General features: G+C 38.6%; 1 protein-coding gene across 4 annotated transcripts in view; it reads left to right on the top strand.

Moving 5' to 3' along the window:
• LOC114050151 (protein dispatched homolog 1) overlaps nt 1-25625 on the top strand; it is a 234920-nt gene that overhangs the window by 26932 nt on the left and 182363 nt on the right. For 3 of the 4 annotated variants that reach the window (XM_027871758.1, XM_027871757.1, XM_027871759.1), the window contains exon 2: nt 22414-22566. In XM_027871758.1, coding sequence (XP_027727559.1) covers nt 22528-22566 — 39 coding nt within the window. In that variant the 5' untranslated portion in view covers nt 22414-22527. The remainder of the gene's footprint in view (nt 1-22413; nt 22567-25625) is intronic. The other variant, XM_027871760.1, reaches the window with a different exon arrangement.

Below are 25625 nucleotides of genomic sequence, written 5' to 3'. Positions count from 1 at the left end.
CTTAACCTCCTCTACTTTTGTTAAGTCCCTACCATTTTTGTCTTTTATGATGCCCATGTTTTTGGTGAAACATTCCCTTGATATCTCTAATTTTCTTGAAGAGATCTTTTCTTTCCCATTATATTGTTTTCTTCTATTTTTTTCTATTGTTCATTTAAGAAAACCTTCTTATCTCTCTTTGCTATTCTCTGGAATTTTGCATTCAATTGGGTATATCTTTCCCTTTCTCTTTTCCCTTTCTCTTTTCCCTTTCTCTTTCCTTCTTTCCGCAGCTATTTGTAAAGCCTCATCAGCAGCCATTTTACTTTCTTGCTCTTCTTTTTTTTGGTGGGATGTTTTTTGTTGTTGCATTTTGTACAATATTGTGAACCTTTATTTCATAGTTCTTCAGGCTCTCTATCTACCAGATCTAATCCCTTAATTCTATTCATCACCTCCACTTCATATTTATAAGGGATATTATTTAGATCATACCTATATGGTCTGATGGTTTTCTCTACTTTCTTCAATTTAAGTCTGAATTTTGCAATAAGAAGCTTATGATCTGACCCACAGTCAGCTCCAGGTCTTGTTTTAATTGACTGTATAGAGCTTCTCCACCTTTGGCTGCAAATTACATAATCAATTTGATTTCTGTATTGAGCATCTGGTTATGTTCATGTGTATAGTTGCCTTTTGGGTTGTTGAAAAAGAATGTTATCTATGACTAAAAAGTTATCTTCAAAAACTCTATTAGTCTCTGAACTGCTTCATTTTGTTTCCTACTTTAGCATTCCAATCCCCTATGATAAGCATGACATCTTTTTTAAGTCTTATTTCTAGAAGATGTTGTAGGTTTTCATAGAATTGATGAACTTTGGCCTCTTCAGCAGCAGTGGTTAGTGTATAGGCTTGTATTATTGTGATGTTGAATGGTTTGCTTTGGATTCAAACAGTTAACATTCTGTCCTTTTTGAGATTATACTCCATACTGCTTTTTTTCACCCTTTTATTGACTATGAGGGTAATCCATCTTCTGAGGGATTTTTGCCCACAGTAGTATATAATGACTACCTGAGCTCCAAATATCTATAAAAAATGGCTCTAAATAAATTCTAAAGCAGCAGAACCCACAAAAAAACAGAATAAAACAAATTTTCAGCCCAAGACAACCTGGATGGCTGATTGGAAAGGTATATCATGCTAGGAGGGGAGATGGGGCACAGTTTGGTGTGGGCGTGCAGGCTGCAGTGACCCTGGAGCAGGCCTCAGAGGACTGAATTGCAGGCAACTGTGGCAGTTTCCAGACTTCTCAACCCACGAACGCCAATGACAACTTAGAAGGTCAGTGGGAAAAGTCTGTGACTGCAATGAGAGAAGAAGCTAGGTCTCAGCCGCCCCCAGGGCAGTGGCTGCCTCCTGAGCTTCAGGCCCACAGACTGAGGGGGAATCCAGTGGCTGATCAGAGGGGGATTGCAAGGATCTCTTTGACAGTGCTGAAGCAGGAATCTCTTGCTTTGCCTGTTCTTGGATCTGGGTCACAGTTCTGAGGGGTGGTCCTGGGGTGAGGAGGAGCGCTGGCATGGTGGAGTTTATTGTGGCAGTGGAGAGGAAACACCTTGCCCCTTATCATAGCATCTTGGAAGAACTGAAAATTTTCAGGTCCCTACAAGAATCTCTGAAAACAGCTGTACAAATCTCCAAACCTTGGGACAGTACATTCTTCACATTGGAAGCAGACTCTTACCTTAACAAAGAGTTTAAAACTCAAATAATTGGCTGGGATCATGAGCAAGCAGTGCAAAAAGAGTCAAACTATATTATCTTACTTTGGTGACAAAGAAGATCAAAACATACGGCCAGAAGAAGAAAACAAAGTCAAAGCTCCTACAGCCAAAGCCTCCAAGAAAAATATGGATCAGTCCCAGGCCTTGGAAGAGCTCAAAAGGGATTTTGAGAAGCAGTGAAGTAGAGGAAAAACTGGGAAGAGAAATGACAGTGATGCAAGAAAATCATGAAAAGCAAGTTAACAGCTTGCTAAAGGAGACCCAAAAAAATACTGAAGAAAATAACACCTTAAAAAAATAGCTTAACCTAAATGGCAAAAGAGGTCCAAAAAGCCAAGGAGGAGAAGAATGCCCTAAAAAGCAAAATTGGACAAATGAAAAAGGAAGTCCAAAAGGTTACTGAAGAAAATACTTCCTTAAAAATTAGAATAGAGCAATTGGAAGCTAATGACTTTATGAGAAATCAAGACACTGTAAAACAAATCCAAAAGAATGAAAAATTAGAAAACAATGTGAAATATCTCATTGGAAAAACAGCTGACTTGGAAAATAGATCCAGGAGAGAGAATTTAAAAATTATTGGACTATCTGAAAGCCATGATCAAAAAAAGAGCCTAGACATCATCTTTCAAGAAATGATCAAGGAAAACTGTCCTGATATTTTAGAACCAGAGGGCAAAATAGAAATTGAAAGAATCCACCAATCTCCTCTTGAAAGAGATCCCCAAAGGAAAACTCCTAGGAATATTGTTGCCAAATTCCGGAGTTCCCAGGTTAAGGAGAAAATATTTTAAGCAGCCAGAAAGAAACAATTCAAGTATTGTGGAAACACAATCAGGATAATACAAGATTTAGCTGCTTCTACATTAAGGGACTGCAGGGCATGGAATATAATATTCCGGAGGGCAAAAGAGATAGGATTACAACCAATAATCACCTACCAAGCAAAACTGAGTATAATTCTTCAGGGGAAAAAAATGGTCATTCAGTGAAATAGAGGACTTTCAAGCATTCTTGATGAAAAGAGCAGAGCTCAATAGAAAATTTGACTTTCCAGTACAAGACTCAAGTGGAACATGAAGAGGTAAACAGGAAAGAGAAATCATAAGAGACTTATTAAGGTTGAACTGTTTACATTCCTGCATGGAAAGATGATATATGTAACTCATAAGACCTTTGTCAGTATTAGGATAGTTGGAGGGAAAAAATTATATGTATGTATATAGATAGATAGAGGGCACAGGGTGAGTTGAAGATGAAGGGGTCATATCTGGAGAATAAAATTAAGGGGTGAGAGAGGATTATACTAGGAGAAAGAGAAAGGGAGAGGTAGAACGGGGTAAATTATCTCACAAAAAAACAGAAAAGTCTCTTACAGTGGAGGGGAAATGGGGGAAGGTGAGAGGGAATGAGTGAATCTTATTCTCATAGAATTTGACTTAAGGAGGGAATAACATACACACTCAATTGAGTATGGAAATCTGTCTTACCCTACAGGAAAATAGGAGGGGAAGGGGACAAGAGAGTAGGGGGATCGAAAAAAGGAGAGAGGAGGGGGATGATAGAGGGCAGATTAGGAAAGGGGGTAATCAGAAGCAAATACTTCTGAGGAGGGACAGGGTCAAAAGAAAGAATAGAATAAATGGGGGTGGCGGGATAGGTTTAAGGGAAATAGAGTTAGTTTTCACAGCATGTCTACTATGGAAGTGTTTTGCATAACTGCACATGTATAGCCTATATTGAGTTGCTTGCCTTTTCAATGAGGGTGGGTGGGGAGGGAGGAAGGGAGAAAATTTGGAACCCTAAGTTTTAAAAACACATGTTTAAAAAAAATGTTCTCACATGCAACCGGGAAAGAAGGAATACAGGAAATGGGTTACAGAAATCTATCCTGCCCTACAGGAAAATAGAAGGGGAAGGGGATAAGAGAAGGGGGGAAGAAATAGAAGGGAAGGCAGACTAGGGGAAGGGGTATTCAGAATGCATGCCATCTTGGGGTGGGGGAAGGGGCGAGATGGGGTGAAAATTTGGAACTCAAAATCTTGTGGAAGTAAATGTTGAAAACTAAAAATAAATAAATTTGTTAAATGACTACCTGAATTAAATTGATTTATTTCCATCCATTTCAGATCACTGACACCCAAGATATTGATGTTTAATTTCTCCATCTCCTGTTTGACCACATCCAGTTTACCTTAGTTCATAGATCTTATATTCCAGGTTCCTATGCAATATTGATCTTTACAGCAACAGATTTTCATTTCATCACCAGATGTACCCACAGCTGAACTTCCTTTTGGCTTTGGACCAGCTACTTCATTAGTACTCAATCTGCTGGTAGTTGTCCTCTGTTCTTCTTCAGCACCGTATTGGACACATTCTTTCAAATCCTTGATGTAGTGTTACCAGGACAGTGGGCTTACAATTTCCCTAGTCTTGGGCTTTTCGCCTCTCTTGATGAAACTAAAGATAGTTTTTACTTATTTGTTTGCTATATATTATTGACTCATTGAGTTTGTGGTCCATTAAAACACCCAGTTTTTTTTTCAGATGTTTGCTGTCATTCAACAAGCAATAAGCAATACTATGCGCTGGGCATTGTGCTGAGCCTTAGGGATACAAAAGAAGGCAAGAAGCAGTCTCTGACCTCAAAGAATATATACTATTAATGTGAAGGAGGGGAGAGAGAAGGCAATAAGCATTTAGATAGCACCTACTATGTGCCAGGCATTATGCTAAACACTTTACAAATATGTCATTGATTCTTATAACCACCGTGTGAGGTTAGAGGTCTACAATTATCCCCATTTTACAGTTGAAGAAACTGAGGGAAACAGAAGTTAATCGATTTGCCCAGGACAACTAGCAAGTGTCTGAGGTTGGATTTGAACTCAGATCTTCCTGACTCCAGGCCCAGAGCTCTCTATACACTAGCTGCCACAGTTTGTGCATCAGAAGTAAGACATGAGCCTACAGCTCCATTCAGAGACCAGAATTAGGGAGACAACATATAAGTAAGTAGGTACATATAAATTGTATACAGAGTAAGTAAATGTAATGTGAAAAGCTTTCGTATCTGAGAGAAGGACCAGGAAAGACTTCCTGTAGAAGGTGGGATTTGAACTGAGGCTTGATGGAAGCTAAGACCTAGAGGTAAGGGAACAGAACATTCTAGGCATAGGGAATAGACAGTGCAAACCTACATGGAAGATGGAGTGTTTTGAGGGATTGCAAGTAGGCCCACGTAATTAGATTGTGCAGGTGGGGGAAGAAGGCAAAGGAAAATTAGGTAGGTAGGAAGGGATCAAGGTATAAACAGCTTTAAATGCCAAATAAAGGACTTTGTATTTGATCCTGGGGGTGATAGGCACTGGAATCATTCTTCCCTCATCTTGCATTTTTCATGCTGATTTAAAAAAAAATCTAACCTTAGACTTTATGTTTATCTATTAATTTTCATCTTAGTTTGTGCCAATTAAAATCTATTGAGATCTTTGAGTCTTGACTCTACCATGCAACATATGAGATATATCTTCTAGCTTTGTGTCATCTGTAGATTTGATATTTATGTCATCTATACCATTTTCTGAATTACTGGTAAAAGTGTTAAATTGAATAGGGCTAAGCATGGATCCCTGGAATATTCCACCAAAAATCTTCCAAATTGACATTTGTCCTATTGCGTGTTCCTTGGATGCAGCCATTCAGCCATTTCCAAATCCACCTAATTGTGCTTTCATCCAGTTCATATCTCTCAATTGTTTTCCTAAGATTAACACTGTCAAATATTTTGCCTAAAATCTACATAAACTATATCTAGAGCACTCTATTTACCAGTTTAATAAACTTGTCAGAAAAAAATAAAATAAGCTTGTTTGCTATGAGCTATTTTTTATTTTAAAAAATACTTTTTCTTTGTGATAACTGTTTCTTTTTAAAAAATGATTTATTGATTTTTCTTGTCCTTACATCATTGTCTTTTGAACCCAGCCACTCTCTGCACTGAAGCCTCTTTTATGACAAAGAAAAACACTTTAAGTAAAAACATCTGATACGGTTAACATGTCTGACAGTATATTCTGTGGCAGTAATTCCATAAAGGGGGAGGCATATTTCATTATCTGTTTTCTGGGACAGTCTTTGGTTTTTAAACCTACTTAGAGCTCACCTTCCTTTTAGTGAACTTTTCCAGTTGTAGTTACAGTTCATATTATTCTTTTGCTTCTGCTTATTTCTTTTGCTCTGTATTATTATCTCACATGATGAATCCCATGTTTCTCTGAAGTCCTTATAGTTTTCATTTCTTACTACACATTAATATTCCATTATATTAATATACTATGTTTTTTTTTTCAGCCATTCCCTAATTGATGGATCCCTAGTTTGTTTCCAGTTTGCAAAGATGCTGTTATGAGTATTTATATATATATATATATGTATATATATATTGTACCTTTGAGTTTTTTATTTCCTTGAGGTATGTGCCCAGTAGTTGAATTATTGGCTAAGAGGGTTTGGTCACTTTTCTTGAATAATTCCGAATTTAAGTATAGAATGGTTGAATCACTTATAGCTCTATGAACAGTATAGAAGTGTGCCCGTTATCCCCTAGCCCCTCCAACACTGACTGCTTTAATTTTGGTCATCTTTACCAGTTTGTAGGGTATGAAGTGAAACTTTAGATGTTTTAATTAGAGTTTTTCTTACTGCTAGTGATTTGGACCATGTTTTCAAATGTTCATTATAGTTTGCAGTTCTTCTTTTGAAATATTTTCTTTTTCCACTTTTTTTGGATCACTTGCTTTTCTAGATGTATGTACATACCATCCCTTTTAATAATGCATTCTAGAGAAGAATTGAGCTCAGTGACCTTTTAGAGAATGATAGCAATGCCTCTTCTAATCAGATGTAATTGAAGTTCTCTGTGTTTCAGAGTCTGTTTAATTGTGTGCTTTTCTATAAATCCCTTAGAATGTAAGCTCCTTGAGGGCAGAGGCTATGACATTTTTGTTTTTGTAGCCCCAGTGTCTATCATAATGCCTAGCACATAGTAGGAATTTAGTAAATGCTTGTTAATTTATTATCAGTCTGGGAAGTGGACTTGGATTTTTTTGTATGTATTATTCATCCAAATCCTATCTGTATTACTGTAAAGATACCTGCTTCATTTTACTTTTATCCTCCTTGTATTGGTAATGGATTTTAGAGTTCAGCCAAAATTTAAAAAAAATTCCTGAGTTCAGTTTATTATTTTTTTATTTATTCCAAATAGCTCTGTGCTATTCTTATCCACAGGGGATGGATATGTTTTCCTATGCTCTCTAAATTCAATAAACATTGTTAAAAATAACATTTTAAGTGAAAAGATACTTAGCCTACATTTTAAAAATTGGGTTGAGTTTAATGTTGTGTGCAGTAAAGTTTATTGTTTTTCTAGTAGGCAGTGTTAGATTCACTACTTTGGCAAATTTGTTTTCAGTTAGACTGAAAGAGATGATGTGCAGTTGAAGGAAACAATTGCTTTCTTTGTAAGTGGTGATGTTGAGTAATGACTAAGTACATTCATTTGCACAGCCAACATAAACTCCAAACACAGAGATTTTTCCATGCCTTTTCCACAAGTGGGTCATGTGATTTGGTGTTTATCCTTGGCTTGAATATCAAGTCTTACAAACCAAATAACTTGGCCATGAAATCAAGCAGCTGTTTCAAAAGGCTCTTTGCAAATTGAATTTTTTATTTTTTGTCATTACAGTGAAAAGAAATGTGTAAGTGCACATGTATATGTGTATGCCTTTTCTTTTCTTTCTTCTTCTTTTTTTTGGCTGCCTTCTAAAAAATGAGTTTCAATGCAAAAATTTCCAGAGTACTTTTTATGGGGATCCTTTTTTTCCCCATCAGCAACAGAGTTAGCTGGATTCCATGTGTTACTGCTAACAGGCCATTAAATTGTTAAAAATCAAGTTGTGTGCCTGGTATTTGGCCATTTTTCAGATATGTGTGAGTAATTGAGCATCTGTGAGAGTGAGACTTCAGTATTCTGTTTGGAATTGTTTCTTGATCTATTTGCTTTTGGAATAGAGGGCAAATAGGCCAATCCTAGTAGAATTATAACTTTAATTACTTAATGTTTGAAAGAAGAATTTGCCAAAGTTGTGTGGATGATATATGATGAGACTAATGCATCTTGGGGGCTTGGGAACCTGTAGTGCTTTCATTATATATTGACTATTACAATTTATCCCTAGTTCCATTCTTTGTTTTCTCAGGCAAAACACATAGTATATAAGCACTGCCTTTGCATCAGATGTATGGTGTCTGTTTTGTGTTGTTCAGCACTGGTGTTTCTTCTGATGGTTCTCTCCAAAGACTGGATTGTACCAACTTTGAGAATTTGGTGAGAACCATCCTTGGTAGGATCATAGGATAGAGTTGGAAGGGACCTTAGAGGCCGTCAGTATGCCTACCATATTATTTTATGTCTACTACCCTTGCTTGGGAGATTATCAGCTCTGGCGTGAGAGTTCCCCAAACTTCTCTACCTCAACATTTCTCGGTTTCACTGATCTCTTTTCTTCTCTCTCAGAAAGAGAAGTGATCCTTCTGTCCAAGGCTGACACTTTTCCTGGTGTCTTCAGTCCCAATAGGTGGACCCTTGCTCCATCTATTGCCACCACTTTCTTTTGAACCTTTCCCCCTCCCCTCAGTTCTTCTACTTCCCTTTTGTAGATCTGTTCGCCTCTCAATCTGTTATCCTCTCTTTCTTCTGTTTCACTGCCAAACTTCCCGAGAGTAGTTTGCTGTGATTGTTCTCACTTCTTCCTCATCCATTCGTTCCTCAGATACTTGCTATTTGCTTTCTCTCTCTTCTATTGCTCTGCTGAAACTGCTCTCTCCAGTGTCCTAAGTTACCAACTACAAGAGCCTTTTTTTCCCCCAGGCATTAGTCTCTTTGATTTCTTGGTAGCATTTCATACTATTAATTGTTTTCTTCTTTTAGATCTTTTTTTCTTTGGTTTATGAAATAATAATAATTACATATCCCTTTGAGGTTTGCAAAGCACTTTACAGATATTTGATTCTCACAACAACCCTGGGAGTGAGGTCCTATTATTATTCTCATTTTACAGATGGGGAAACTGGGTCAGAGAGTGGTTAAATGATTTGCCCAGGGCCACACAGCTAGGAATCACCTGAGGCTGGATTTGACTTGAACCTGAATCTTCTTGACTAGTTTCACCACTCTATCCACTGTGGTTATTTACAACTGCCATTCCTAGTTCTCATCCTACTTCTCTCATCACTGTCTTTTTCCTTCACACATTCCTCCTCTGAGTCCTTTCACTTCCCCTCCAATTTGTGTTGTATACTACCATCAGATTAATTTTCTTACAATACAGGTTTAATCAAGTTGCTCTCCTATAGATAGAGATATAACCTCAACATGAGGATTTGATCAAAACCTAGGTTTGAGTCCTACCACTGACAAATGCTGACTGTGTGATGTTGGACAAGTCATTTATTTTTTCAGTGTTTTAGGTGAGGGAGACTATACAAGTGTGTATTTGTGTTTAAAACCTCAGATTTCAATTAAGAAGATAAAAATTTGCGTGTATAGGGAAACTTTCCCATAGTGGAACAAGAATCTCAGAGGATATAGTAGAAAAGATTAGTAGAGAGTTGGACTATGAAGGAACAAGAATGGCACAGATGAGAAGGAATAAGCAAGATTTAAGCTGAGTAAGGTGTTTGGAAAGGAAGGAAATGGAAATGAAATCTGAATTTTTTTTCCCCAAAAATACATGGTTAATCTTATTACAACAAACACCAAGAGACAAGCAGAATTCTTTTGTGGTACTGGAATCTTTATTTACTACTGCTTGAAGTTGGTCTGTAGCTGGGGCTTAAAATCTTTTTATAGAGTTTTATTTGTTGTAATGAGGTTTGAATTTTAGAACTTTTTTTTCTTTTCTTTCTTTTTTTTTTTTAGGCAATTGGGGTTAAGTGACTTGCCCAGGGTCACACAGCTAGTCCGTGTCAAGTGTTTGGTCTGAGGCCGGATTTGAACTCAGGTCCTCCTGACTTCAGGGCCGGTGCTGTAACCACTGTGCCACCTAGTGATCCCTTGAATTTTAGAACTTTTAAATAGGGATTGGGAAATTAAATTTGATATGACAAGAAAGGACTTGGAAGAAATGTAGTGATTTCAGCAATGATTTAAATTTCTGAGAAAGGAAAAATATGGGTAGTTGTGATATTGAAGATGATGTGGCTCTTTGTTTTGTTGGTTCTTTATACACTTTCTCTTCAAATATATTGTTATAGAATGGGAGAATGAATATTTTAGTTGTACAATTGAAGAAGGGTAGTAGGGATCATATATAACTATACCTCTTGCACAAAACATGAGTGTGAATTAACACATATCCTCAGACAAGGGGTTAGAAGTGTGTTTGTTTAAAATATAAACATTTGGTATTTGGTATTTGAAAAGTTTAAGTAAAGACATCTCAGACTTCTAGGGTAGGAAGTGTTCCAGAATCATAGAATCTTGAGTTGCAAGAGACCTTGGAAGTCATTCTGCCTAGCCCATACCACAATAGGGATCCCTTGACATATGATTCTTCAGCTACTCTTGAAGGTTTCCAATGAAGAGTAACCTGCTCCCCTTTTAGATAGCTCTAATTGCTAAGAAGTTTTTCTTATATTGATCCACAATCTCTCTTCATCTTCTGTCCATTACACCTAGTTTTTCCGTCTGGGAATAAGTAAGAGAAATTTTCACCTTTTTCCTTGTGACATGCATTATATATTTAAGATAGCAGTGGAAAGAATGTTGAATATAGAGTCAAGGGAGGCAATGTGGTGCAGTGGGAGAGAAGCTGACGCTGGAGTCAGGTTCAAATTCCACCTGTCACACTACCTGTATGATCCTGGGCAAGTCACTTAACCTTCTTGGCCATCAGTTTTGTCAACTGTAAAAATGAGGAAATTGAACTAGATGGCCTCCAAAGCCACTTCCAGGTCTAGATCCATGATCCTATGATCCTGAAAATCTTTTCATTAACATTTCCCAGAATCATGGAATTTGAGAGTTAGAAGACTGCAGAAGCCATTTGTGCATCCCATACCTAAATGACATCTTTCCTCATAACATAACTAACAAGTTGTTAAGCTTCTTCTTGAAGATCTCCAAGGAGGAGGTGCCCACCACTTCTGAAAAACTAATTGTTAGAAAGTTTTTCCTGACATCAAGCTTAAATTTGCCACCTTGTAACTTCTTCCCATTGCTCTTGGTTCTGCCTTCTGGGGCAAAACAGAACAAGTCTAATCTGTGCTCTACATGACAGCCTTGTAGATACTTGAAGACAGCCATCATATACCTCCAAATCATTTCTTATTTCTGGCTAAATATCCCTAGTTCTTCAGCCAATGCTTATATGACATAGACTCAAGTATTTTTACCACCCTGGTTGCTCTCCTCTGGACATTCTCTGATTTATCTCTAATTTCTTCAACTGTTGCTTACATGACATGATCTGTTGATTCCTACAATGTGGTTTGACCAGGTCAGAGTGAAAAAGGACTCTTAACTCTCATCCAGAACCCTAAGTAATTATGCTTTAGAAGATCTGTGACCTTACCGAGAGGGTATACACTCTAATGTTGTACCTTGCAATCCACCTGTGCTTTCTCAAACTGTGCTACTTTTCTCCATTTTATCCCATAAATCTTCTGCAGTGTATCAACCCACTTGCTGGGGGCTATTTTCAAGGCCTTTTGATATCATTTGGTACCAGTGTAAATATAAGCTCATCTCCTTGTCCCATTTTATATCTCTTTGATGGTATCTTTTACACTGTTTATGTACAACTCAGCATTGGTAATGTGCTGTAGCCTGTTCATAGATACCATAGATTCCTTCATTTATCTTTGAGAGTCCTGCAATTTTGACTTTTTTGTAGACTATACTCCTCCAATGCTTCTTCATGGCGAGGGAGTGACTGTGTACTTGAAGGCAATTCTAGCTGAGTATAAGCTCTGGAAAATTTTTCTAACATGGAAAGACATTTAGTGCATTCTTAGCAATAGACTGAGTCTGCTTTCCAAAAACCAGTCTAGCTAAAAACACATAGTAGTTCATTACCGATAGGCTTCTTTGGATGGTAACCCATGAAGCAAAGAAAAATACAAAATGCCTCTTAGCCCTGTGTGAGCCTCCTTTCACTTTTGAAGTAATGTGGGATAGTCTTAGAAAAGGTGAATACAGAGTACTAAGAATTAAGCAATTTTTAGACAGTCAATAAAGTTCCACTTAGTCATTTGTACTCTAAGGTTAAATTTTTGTTGCAGTGTTGAAGCATACTATTGAAAACACTAAATTTTTATCAGTCTTCACATTCTTAGTATGAATAAAACTAAAATAAGGAAATTTCAGCAAAATGGATATATGACTCACATGTTCTCCTTAAGGAGAGGAGTTGAGATAGTTTTGTGTGTCCAAAGGCAACAAGAAACATCATGGGACATTTGGAAAGGCTTTGGATATAGGAGCTTTGACTTTGTTGACTTCTTCTGGTTGTATGTTTTGATCTTCTTTGTCACCAAAGAAAGATTCTATGGTCTGACTTTTTTTGAGCAGTTTGTTCATGTTCCCAGCCAATTAGTTGAGTTTTAAACTCTTTATTAAGGTAGGGGTCTGCTTCCAGTGTCGCAAATGTACTGTCCCAAGCTTCGGGGGTTTTGTACAGCTGTTTTCAGAGATACTTCTAGGGAACTGTAAATTTCAGTTCTTCCAAGGTAGTAGGATCAGGGGTGAGATGTTTACTTCTTTCCTGGCCTGTACTCTGCTCTGTGAGTGACACAGGCACTGTCTTTTGTCTTGGAACTATGAGGAGGATTCCCTCTCTACCAGCACTACAAGCTGCACCATACCAGTGCTCCTCCTCACCCCAGGACTGCCACCCAGAACTGTGACCCAGATCTGAGCACGAGCAAAGGAAGAGAATCCTGCCTCAGCACCAACAAAGAGATCCCTGCAATCTCCCTCTGATCAGCCACTGGATTTCTTCCTCAGAATGTGGGCCCAGACCTACAGAAGCAGCCACTACCCCGGAGCTGTGCTGGGACTGGAGCTGGGACCGAGCTTTTCTCTCACCGTGGTCACAGACCTTTCCTACTGACCTTCTAAGTTGTCTTTGGTGTTTGTGGATTAAGAAGTCTGGAAACCACCACAGCTGCCTGTGATTCAGTCCTCTGAGGCCTGCTCCAAGTTCGCTGAGGCCTGGTCTTTGCCTGCTTGCCCACACTGAACTGCATTCCTCTCCCATCCCGGCACCATAGACCTTTCCAATCAACCATCCAGGTTGTCTTGGGCTGGAAATTTGTTTCACTCTGTCTTTTTGTGTGTTCTGCTGCTCTAGAATTTGTTTAGAACCATTTTTTAAAGGTATTTGGAGGGTTTTGGGGGAGAGCTCAAGCAAGTCACTGCTTTCACTCCACCATCTTGGCTCCACCAAGATTTATTAATCTTTTATTTGTTAATTTATTAATAAAATCACAGATCTGGTCATTTATCCCTGTTTTTATTGTTACCTTGTCTGAAATGTTGATGCTACTCTTTCTCTTTTTTAATTGCTTGATGAGTAATAATACTCTGACTTCTCATTTTAAATCTGTATATTTTAATAATTCAACAAGCATTTATTAAGTGTCTACTATGCATCAGGTTCTGGGCTAGCTTTTGGGAATACCAACACAAAGAATGAAGCAATTTATCTTTCAAATGTGTTTGTTGTAAACAATATATCTTTGAATTCTACTTTCTAATCCATTCTGCTGCCTACCCCCATCCACATTCATAGTTAAGATGGTTAATCGCTTATTTCTTTTTATCACATCTTCTTTTACTTTTTCACTGTTTTTTGCTCCCCTCTCCCCCTCTGCACAGAAGGAAGTGTAAGAAAAGTAATATGATCAACCCCAGAAATCTGTCATCAAAGCAGTCTGATATTCTTCCACCTCTAGTCACTTAGTCTAGCAAGATGTCTCTCTGGTTCTCAGGCTTTTTGCCTCCTTTTGATTCCTTCCCAATGTGATGTATCCTCTGAAGTTAAAGTTTGTTTAGTTTGTGAGTAGTCTTTCCCTCTTAAGCCTCACTTTCTCTTTCTTTCCCTGTTTACCTGTAGGTTTTAAATGTATTTCTACACCAGACTTTTTTGTTTGTGTCTTTGCCCAGTTCAGAAAAAAATGAAGTTCATAAGATGCCTTTTCCCTCCATCCCTCTTCTGGGTTTATATGTTCTTGTGCACCACACTTGGGGAAAATATTGAGTTCTTTCCACTTCTTTATTTCTTCATTAGTGTATTGTTTTTTCTTTCCTTTTCTCCCCCTCTTTTAAAATCTGTAATTTGAAACTACTCTGAGGCTCTGTCTTTTCTTGCTTTCTTCACCCTTTGGCTTTACTCACTCTTAGAAAATCATGGGATTCTGATGGGATACTTGTCTCTTTTCCCTTATTAGCATTTAAGTACTTTATAATCATTTATCCTTGCTTGATCGTATCCCTTCTTTAGTCTGAATGCCACTGCTGCTGTAGTTCTGGATTGAGTATTTAGGACTAGGCCTGAGTATACCTGGCTTTTGGGTCTGTCTCCTGGTGACCCACCATGGGTTTTGGCTGTAACTGTTCTCTGTCTACTTCTTCCTATATACTCCGCTTAAGAGCTGGCCATGTCCTTTGTTGTAATTCTGACAAGACTTAACTGAGTATCATAGATTGTGCTGGTTACAGCTTTCCTGCAAGGCAGGGACTGCCTAGTACTTCTGTTGACTTTGTCTTTTGCAGTGGTTTTGATAGGATCACTGGTTTCAGGCATCTTTTAATAACCTCTGGTATTGGGGGCTACTAGGGGTATCTACATTGCCTTTTTCTGCTGCTGTGGTTTTTGCATGGGCTACTGGGATACTGCAGTTCCAACTATTGGCTTCAGACCTTTGGAGGGCATCAGTACTTTGAGTGGACATCTTGTACTGTCCCTCTTCCCCCCACCTCCAACTTATGAGAGAACATAGAGTTGTACCAGGTGCCCAGAAGGTACAGCAGGCTTGAGAGCTACAGGGAACATTCGGATCATAGTTGTATTTGAGTTGAGTAGACTGGGATAGTCCATGGTTCACAGCCATATGACCTTACTAGAAGAATATAGGTATTAAAAAGATGAATATTTTTGATTGAGAAAAAGCGTGGAGCCATTGAAAATGCTATGGGATTTCCTAAATGCAATTGAGCCCACCCTCTTGTTCTGATTCAATTCTAGGTTCATTTCACTGTTTGGACAAATATCTTAAGTATTTGGTCAAGATATATGTACTGATGTATGACTTCAATAGGCTTTCCATCCAACCTTGTAGAAAGTCTGGACAGCCTTCATCCACTTTTTTGTTTTGTTTTATGGCTGGTTAGGTCAAACTCTTTGAGTGAATTTGGATCTCATTACTGAAGCTTTGCAGTGTTTCAAGGCTTTATGCAATTAGCACAATATCTTCATAAACAGACTATCTGGAGAACTTCATCTGCAGGGAAGTCTTCTTCCTTGTGGATTGTTCATTAGAGTGGTAGATACCTTTAATGAGCATGTCTTCCAGTTTCTTGCCCTGCTTGTTACTGATTAGAGGATTGTCTAAGTTATCTCAATTGCAACTAATTAATCTTATGTGATTTTAATAAATGCAGAGGAGATACCTTTTTGGAGGAGAGCCTGAAATGAAGCATTTGATTCTATAGAATCAAATGCTTTTTAAAAGTCAAACAAAAACTTAAGAGGATTCATGATGGGTTTAAAAAGAATTGTGAAGAGTTTAAGGCAGATAAGAAAAGTCCAAAGAGAAGGCTAGATAGAGACTGTGGGATAGTAGAACATAAAGGGAGGAGAGAACAACCAGTTGGGCCTAGGAACACAAGCCAGGAAGAAAAAAGAGAGAGGAAACTGGAGTCCTGAGAATATTGCTTCCAGAGCAGACTTTGTAGGTAGGGTTATTTTTTGTTGTTGTTGTTGTTGTTTTTTTGTCAGGGTTGAGGTCAGCTATGGAAATGGCAAAGATTGGAAGCAGAAGAATGGTCCAAGAAATGTACAATTTAGAGATCATTGCTAAGAAATCATGATCTGTAAAAATTGGCATGTGAATCTTAAGAGTGAAGCTGAGGTCAGAGTCTGGGTTAGACTTGCTGTAATCTGCATTATCTTGCTCTAATTTCTATTAGCTCTGCCACCTGGTCCTGCACTTCTTGCTTGCTCTGAACAACCACCTGTGTCTTAATCATTGGTCTCCAGGTACTCCTCTGAGTCTAGTTTATGCCTTTTCTTGACTCTTATAATGGGAGTCACTGCTGAAACTCTCAGAGGTTTGATGATAGTTGAAATAAAGAGGATGCTATGGCCTTGGATCTGGTATATAGATCCAGTCAATCAACAAACATTTATTAATCTGCCAGGCACTGTGCTAGAATGAAGTGATCCCTGCTGTCATGGAGCTTGCTTAAATTCTAATGGGGAAGTACATATAAGTATGAATATAAAGAGAATAAATACAAAGAAATACCAGGAGGTCAACTCACAGTTGAAGAATTGGGAAAGACTTCATGTAAGTGGTGAATTGTTCTCTGGGATACTTTGTCTGCACAGTGCCTGGCAAAGAGTAGGTGCTTAAGAAATGTTTATTGATTGATTGACTAGAAGATGGCTCTGTGAGAGATTGTGGACCTTGAAGGGATACTAATCAAAGACCATTCAGAACCCCCGATATAAGGGCTTTGCTTCTAATCTTAGATTCCTCAGTGACACGTGGAGGCTGGCTAAATCTCTCACTGTTTTGCTTCTGGTCATCAAACTCTCATGATCTAGAATGATAATCTCAAGACTATCAAACTCTCACATGGACAACTGCTAGAAATAGAAGACCATCCATCTCTGCCAACCTTAATTTTTTTTCACATAATGGCATTTTATTTTTTCCAATTACATGTAAAGATAGTTTTCAACATTCATTTTTATAGGATTTTGAGTTCCAGATTTTTCTTCCTCTCTCCCTTCCCTCCCTTTTCCCCACAACAGCAAGCAGGTTATATGTGTACAATCATGGTAACATATTTACATGTTAGTCTTGTGAAAGAAGAATCAGAACAAAAGAGAAAAACTATGAGAAAGAAAAAGCAAAAAAAGTGAAAATAGTATGCTTTGATCTGTATTCAGACTCCATAGTTCTTTCTCTGGATGTGGATAACACTTTCCTTCATGAATCTTTTGGAATTGTCTTGGATCACTGTATTGTTGAGAAGAGCTAAGTCTATCATAGTTGATCATTGCACAATGTTGCTGTTACTGTGTACAATGTTCTCCTGGTTCTGCTCACTTCATTCAGCATCAGTTCATGTAAGTCTGTCCAGATTTTTCTGAAATCTGCCTGCTCATTTCTTATAGCACAACAGTATCCCATTACATTCATATACCATAACTTGTTCAGCCACTCCCCAATTGATGGGCATCCCTTCAATTTCCAATTCTTTGCCACCACAAAAAGAGCTGCTATAAATGTTTTTGCACATGTGGGTCCTTTTCTCTTTTCTATGATCTCTTTGGGATACTGTGAGGGACTGTCTGATGTTGGCTACTGCCAAGTGGAGATTGTGGCAAGATGGGGTAGGAACTGGGTATTAGGAAGTAACCGGAGCTCACGCTCCTGAGGCAGGGGCTGTGCTAGGCGGAGTTGTGGTGAACTGGGATGGGGGCTGGATATGGAGAAGTAACCGGAGCTCACGCTCCCGAGGCAGTGGGCAGTACTATGTGGAGCTGTGATAAGCTGGGGAAGGAACAGAATACAAGGAAGTAGCCGGAACACGTGCTCCTGAGGCAGGGGGCTGTGCCACGTGGGAGTGGGACGGCAGAGGACGAGTTCCCTTTGCTTAATCCCCTCCCTAAGTGCAACGTCAACCCCAGACACCTCCTTCCTGTGTCCTTCTTGACTTCCTGGGTCACGTACCTTCCCTTTGTGTAGCACTGACCCCAGACACCTCCTCCCGGTATCTGGGCCTGACTTCCTGGGTCACGTACTCTCCCTTTGTCTATGCACTAATCCCAGACGTCTCCTTCCTGTATCTGGTCCTAGCCTCCTGCGTCACTTCCTCTCCCTTGGTGCGCTAAACTCAGACATCCCCTTCTGGTATCTGATCCTACAATCAATGACTAGTAGGCGGGCTGAGGAGGAGGGGCTAACTAGGTACTTAAGGAACAATAGTGGTCGGGAGCTCGCTCTCTCTTTTGCTCCTGCTCTCTTGCTCTGGCCTTCCTGCTTGGCCTTGCTGTCTTTTCTCTTGAATATTCTCCCATTCCCTGTTTCCAGTGTCCTCTGCCTCACTCCCTGATTCTTCCTCACTACTGATTTCCGCTTCTTTCACTCTTTTATATACTTCTTTCCCTAGCACCTCCCGATCTGGGACCTTAACAACTTAAGGTTCCTTAAGTACCTACTTAGCCCCTCCTCCTCAGCCCGCCTACTAGTCATTGATTGTAGGATCAGATACCAGAAGGGGATGTCTGAGTTTAGCGCACCAAGGGAGAGGAAATGACGCAGGAGGCTAGGACCGGATACAGGAAGGAGGCCTCTGGGATTAGTGCATAGACAAAGGAGAGTACGTGACCTAGGAAGTCAGGCCCAGATACCGGGAGGAGGTGTCTGGGGTCAGTGCTACACAAAGGGAAAGTACGTGACCCAGGAAGTCAGGAAGTACACAGGAAGGAGGTGTCTGGGGTTGACGTTGCACTTAGGGAGGGGATTAAGCAAAGGGAACTCGTCCTCTGCCGTCCCACTCCCACGTGGCACAGCCCCCTGCCTCAGGAGCACGTGTTCCGGCTACTTCCTTGTATTCTGTTCCTTCCCCAGCTTATCACAGCTCCACATAGTACTGCCCACTGCCTCGGGAGCGTGAGCTCCGGTTACTTCTCCATATCCAGCCCCCATCCCAGTTCACCACAACTCCGCCTAGCACAGCCCCTGCCTCAGGAGCGTGAGCTCCGGTTATTTCCTAATACCCAGTTCCTACCCCATCTTGCCACAACCCCTACTTCGCAGTAGCCAACATCAGACAGTCCCTCACAGGATACAGACCTAATAGTGGTATTTCTGGATCAAAGAGTATGCGCAGTTTTATAGCCCTTTGGGCACAGTTCCAAAATGCTCTCCAGAATGGTTGCATCAGTTCACAACTCCACCAATAATGCGTTAGTGTTCCAGTTTTCCCACATCTTCTCCAACATTTATCATTTCCCTTTTCTCTCACATTAGCCAATTTGATAGGTGTGAAGTGTGCCAGTCTTATTTTGGCTGCTTTAGCTCTGTCTCTGCCTTGCCACTGCCCCACTGTCTTGGTGCTGACATTTCTTGCAAGAAGGTCAGACATTTTAAAGCAGGGTGTTTGAAATCTAAGAAGACCTGGCAACTCTAGGATGTTCTCACATACTCAAATGGACCTGTTATCTCATTTATTTGGATTTTCCCTCCAAAGGTGCTGATATAACTCTTTCATATTTGCTTATCCTGTGCCACTCTTGTACATGTGTTCCCATAAGTTTTACCCAACATACTGGGACCTTTCTTGCTTTCTCTTGACTTCGGGAAGAAATGAATAGAGCATGCAGACTTTCTATAGGTTATCGCTTTCTCTTTCTATGTGGCTTGCTCTTTTTTTTCATCCATACATTTATTTTTTTGTTGACAACCTTTACTCTAGTTTTCTTTCATACTTCCATATGTGTTATGTGTTCGCAGTCTTCTCACACTGACCATGCACCTCTCTATTGCCCTTTGATTGAAACTCATTTAATTCTTTGGAGACTGTAGTGTTCCATGACTCATAACCATATAACACCATCATTTGAATATTGATATAAAAATGAGGTTTTGTTTCTGGGCTTATTAAAGGATCTTTCCAATTTTCTGAAGGCAATCCATCTCACTGTCCTGTTTAATTTGGGGATCAACTCATTATCTAATTGTGGTGCCTGTCCAAGATATACTGATGAATTAGCCCTATACTAACTGCACATCATAATAAACATCCTTCATTTACTTGGTGTTTCCTTCCAGAATATATAAAGGAGTTTCTGTATGTCTTGAAAAAAGGAGAAATTGAGAATTTGTATGTATATGATACCACATGAGGTCCTGAACAAAGGAAAACAAATATAGAAGACTTTTGCCTTCTGGGAGCTTTATGGTTTATATCTTACCGAAATTTTACAAATGAAAAATAGACCCTTCTTTATGGATCATCCATAAATAAGAAATATTACAGCCATTATGAACACCTGCCTTTCTTACTCTGTGGAGTAAAGTTAACACTTATTGGGTATAAGGGTATTATTAACCTTCTGGTATTTTCATATTCAGTCAGGATAACCTTTGGTGAAGTACTGGAATCTGAGCAAAACAATTATGTCACCATTTGACTCTGGTCCAAGGAGGCCTAAATGCAGAATCTTTTATTAATATGGAAGAAAGTATTTGGGTCACTAATCTTTATCCAGTCTTTATTTCTCCCTTTCCTCTCCCCATCCCTTAGTGAATTAACAGGGTTTTCATCAATGACTAATTACATTACTCTGACCAACCCCTCCTCTTTTTCCATTTTCCCTTTCATTAGTCAGGCTCTCAAGCAGCATTTCCCAAATTAACTTGGCCATGGAACTGTTAGGTTTGACATATATTGATGAAATAGATAAATGTGTTTTATTAGGGTATGGAACACTTCTGGATCTAAAAGGCAATTGGGAAAATTTTGAAACGAAATAGAGAATATGAAACCTGTTTTTATAACAAAAATTACCATATATAAGAAATAATTTTGATACACAGATAATTCCCGTGAAATTTTTTCTCAGTGAACTTCTAATCATTCTGTATAGAGCTCCAATGTTTTATGGAACAAAGTTGGGAATTACAGAAATTAAGAAATGCTGCTATAAATAAATATGACAAAAAACCAAGTTGCATTTGTTCTCAGACATCAATCTGTTGTTTGGGTTATGGTGAATGATTATACCATTTTCTTGTCTGAGACTGAAATTTTCTGTAACTTTACCATTTCCCCCTTTTCTCATATAAAAAACTACAAAGTTTTCTAATTCTTTCCCCGTCTCTCTAAAAGCATATGACATATCAGGATATGGCACATTATTTTCTTGCTGGATAGATGGTTAACTCTGGGACCACTACCAGGTTAATAACTAGGCTCAATTTAAGCTGCATACATACCTTGAGCACATCTTAGTTACTAAAAAGGGCAGTCAGGAATCAGGAGGACTCCAATCCAAATGTTCTGTACCCCAGATCAGCAGTTATGACAAGTGAAGGACCATACCCCAATAAAACACATTTATCTGTTCCATCAATATATTTCAAGTCTAAGAGTTCCATGGCCAAGTTAATTTGGAAAATGTTACTTGAGAGCCTGACAAAAAAAAAGCTAGGAGAAAAGCTAGGACAGCAGAAGGTAGGAAAACCCAAACCAGTAATTGGGCAAGAGTAGCAAAGAGACCTTGATATTGAGGCTGTCTCCCTAAGCCAGAAAGTTTACGTGCCTATAAACTTTATATGCTTATCTGTTATCTTATCCCCTTCACTCATACACTTAAATTCTAGTCATATTAGTCACCTTCCCTTGATCTTGCTCTGCCTTGTTTTATTGGCATGCAATTTTTACACCCTGAAAAGTGTACCTGAAGTGAACTGCCCATAGATCTCTGCCTTTTGAAATTGTTTTCTTTTGAGACTCATCCCAGATGTCATCTCCTCTATGAAGAATTCTGTATCTTCTTGGCCAGAAGTGATCCCAGTTCCCTCAAATGTCTCATACTACCCTTTGACTTCTTCTATGTTCTGAAGTGTATTTTAACTTGTAGTAGAGTTAATTATGTACCTATGTCATTTCTCCAGATTGTAACCCCCTCAAGGGTATGAACTGTTTTGATTTTTTTTTTTTAATTTTTGTTACACTATTTAGCCTTCTAGCCTAATGGATCTTACATAATAATCACTTAATAAATATTTGTTGAATTGCATTGAATTGGTAATTTCTGAGACTGTGATATCTCCTAAGTGCTTATTATTATTATTACTTATTATTATTTTTTTCTGGGTAATTTAATTATTTTGTTAATAATGCCAGCATTTTAATAAAAGGTCAGTGACACTTTTGGATGCCAGGGAACTTATTGTTACTTTTTAGTCAAATGAATCAATACAGCCTTAGTGTATTAGGAAACAATTAACATGCTCAATTAAAAAAAAAGCTAATGTTATGATTAATTTTAACAGGCCAGTTGTATCCATTCAAAATTTTTGTCTGATAATGGAAGGATTTTGTGTGTGTGTGTGTGTGTGTGTGTGTGTGTGTTTCTTTTTTTTTATTGCCTATCTAAGTTAGAAACCTGAGCCCAGGATCTAAAGAAAATGGAGTGTGAAGGTATTCACATGCCATTTAGCTATCAATAAAGTGGTACCATTACTGGTATGCTTTCAGACTTACCACTTCTTATTTGCTAATTATTTATTGTTACACTGAGCACATATTGGTGTGTTTCCTTTTTCACAGATTCCTGTAGAAGTGGCCTTCATCTTGTCATTGTTGAATTTGGGGCCTTTTGGATCAGGACATACTTCAGTGCCAAGCAATGATACTACATTGAAAAAAAAAAGGTATTGCTGAATGTTGGAAGGCCTATTGCTTCATCTTTGTTTTAACCAGGTTTGTGTCTGTGATGTTGGATACTGATAATTTAATGGGCCTCTTCTGCCTAAATTCAGAGACACAGTGTGTGTTTATAAAAATCATAAGGATGGTGCTGGAAAGACTTCTTAGACACTTTTTCTTTCTGCCTTTATAATCTCAGGTGGCATTAAGGAGTTTAAAAATTTTGTTTCCTAATTTCTGATGCTGATCATTTGTTTCCTTTCACATGTGAGAGAACTGTGTTTGTACCTTAAGCCTTTTTCTTTGGGGAAGGGAATAATAGAATCTGTATTCACAGATGCCACTCCTATGCTACATGAGCAAAGGGTTTTTGTAGAGTCAGTACAAGGAAGGAAGGTTTCCTGATGCTTCTCTTACCTAGTCTCAGTCATTCACTATGATTACTCTTTTCTGATATCAGAGTATCCTGAGTAGCATCTCACTGTAACCAGAACAATCTATACTATAGAACTAGAGGAAATGTTCTCTTCCTGTGACTTTAATGTTCATTCACGCCTTTTCTATTATATATTACAGTACAAAGTCTAATGCAACAAATTTTGCATTAAATTGCAAGTTGAAATGCACTGTGGTGTAGTGGATGAAGAGTTGACTTTGGAGCCAGGAAGACCTGGGTTCAAGTTCTGCCCCTGACATCTAATGGCTCTAAGACTTTAACTTGCAGAAAAGGTGTTGACCTGCAATGATAGAGGTAATTTCCTCATCCAGCAATTCCCTGTATCAATGAAATTTCAGGTCCAGGCCTTATGCCTTGTAAGTTGAAAGAGAACACATGAGTTTAACTCTTGGCTTTGTTACTCAATAATCTTATATCTTTGGGCAAGTCATTTAATCTCACTGAGCATTGGATTCCTCAATCTGTGAAATGAAGGTGTGGACTACAAGACCACTAAGGGAATTTCTAGCTCCAAATCTTTGATCCTGTTATTCTTGGTGAGTTCAGAGATAGAGTCAATTTTCACTGATCTCCCACTAGATTGTATACTGATTCATATGTCAACAAAGAGATCACTAGACTTTATAAAAATTATAGAAGCATTACAAGTTAATGCAAGATGATGGAAAATATAGCATAATGGTTAAAACTACTAGAAATAATTGTAGGTGCCCAAGGCAACTTAAAATTTATTTTATTGGAGAAAAAAACAACTATTTTACTGCATTGACTGCATTTATTCCTTTGGGAAGAGGGAAAGGGGAGCATAGCAGGCAGGGTGATGGTGTTCTGGAAATTTCTGTGATCTGTAAAATTTATTTTGAAAGCTAGTAAAATCTGGTAAAATTATACTTATTTCAAAGCTGGTAAAATCTGGTAAAATTATACTTATTTTCAAAGCTGTTATAGTATGTCTTTCAGAATGGCCATTAATATAATGTAGGAATGGACTTGGATCATAATATAAAATATTCTAAAATTTCTTCCAACTTGGGATAGAAAATTATGGCTATTTTGTTTTTGCTCCCAATATAAGAATCTCTAATATAAGATCCTGTTAGGCTTATAAAGCCCTTCATAACCTGGTCCCTTCCCAACTTTCCAGCCCTCTTACACCTTAGTCCCTTCTGATATCCAGTGACACTGACCTCCTTTCTGTTTCTTGCACATGAGGGATGGTGGGCAAAGGAATAGGCATTTATATAGCACCTACCATGTGCTAGGCACTGTGCTAAGTGCTTTTACAGTTATCTCATCTGAGCCTCACAACAAGTGTCTTAGGATGGATTTGAACTCAGGTCTTCCTGACTCCAGACCCAGCACCCTATCCACTATACCACCAGCTTTACACATGACATTCCATCTCCTAACGTTACATTTTTGCTTGCTGTCCTTCATAGTTGAAACCCTTTTCCTCCTTATCTCTGTCTCCTACTTTTCCTGGCTTCCTTCAAGTCTCAGATAAAATCCCACCTTTTACAAAAAGTCTTTCCTGGTCCTCAATGCTAAAGTCTTCTCTCTGTTGATTATCTCTAATTTATCCTGTCCATATCTTGTCAGTACATGATTATTTGCATATTTTCCCTCAATGGTCTGTGAGCTCCTTGAGAGGATGGACTATTTTTTGCTTGACTTTCCCAGAACTTAAAACCATGCCTGACTTGTAGATGCTAAATAAATGCTTGTTGACTTGGTCATTCAATTCAGCAAACATTTATTAAGTTATTCTGTACAAAGCACCTCTGCTGTAAAGTGCTAGGCACTTCTGGTACATTAATAAATAACAGTCAGAGATCTGTGATTTTGTTGGTGTGGGAATTCCTTTCACCAATACAGATTGAAACCTGTCTATAACATTGTGAATATGTATTAAGGAATTACCCATGCTTACAAAACTAGTTAGTATCAGAAGTGGGATTTGAACCCAGGTCTCCAAGTTCAGCACTTTACCCATTATACCATACTGCCCAGGGGTGAGGTTCAAATGAGATACAGGCAAAGTGTTATAAAGCCCTTTGCAAACCATAAAGCTCTATATAAATGCTAATTATTATTATTAGCAGTTTGGTCTCCCATCTGGTGATGGGTTCATTGCCTGAACCTTCTTGCTGAGCTCAGGCAATGTTTATAGAGCAATGCAAGGGTATACTGGAAAGTGTTCAACAACTTTCTATAGGGAAAAAGTATTTTTTTTTCCAGCTCTCTGGGGGAAAAATATATGCACACACTTTTAAGTTTGATCTATGTTACTGACACTCTCTTTGCTCTAGATGATCATCAAAACAATAGATTAGGAGCAGATTTCTGAAGTTTAAATTCTCACACTGAAATTTAACACTGGCTCTAGAGTTGGCTTCAGAATACTTCTGATAGTGCTTCTCTTGGAACTTGGGGTACAAAGACAAAAATGAAACAGCCCTTACCCTCAAGGAGATTTCTTTCTACTGGGTCATGGATTCTTTTTTTTTTTTTTTTTTTTTTTGGGGGGGAAAGGGGGGGTAAGTTTCTTGCCCAAGGTCACACAGCTAGTAAGTGTCAAGTGTTTGGTCTAAGGCTGGATTTGAACTCAGGTCCTCCTGACTTCAGGGCCGGTGCTCTATGCACTGTGCCACCTAGC

Source organism: Vombatus ursinus, unplaced genomic scaffold (assembly GCF_900497805.2).
Source record: "Vombatus ursinus unplaced genomic scaffold, bare-nosed wombat genome assembly UNPS02014798.1, whole genome shotgun sequence".
Lineage (NCBI taxonomy): Eukaryota > Metazoa > Chordata > Mammalia > Diprotodontia > Vombatidae > Vombatus > Vombatus ursinus.
The sequence above is the reverse complement of the archived record's forward strand: the minus strand, read 5'-3'. Positions and strand labels throughout refer to the sequence as shown.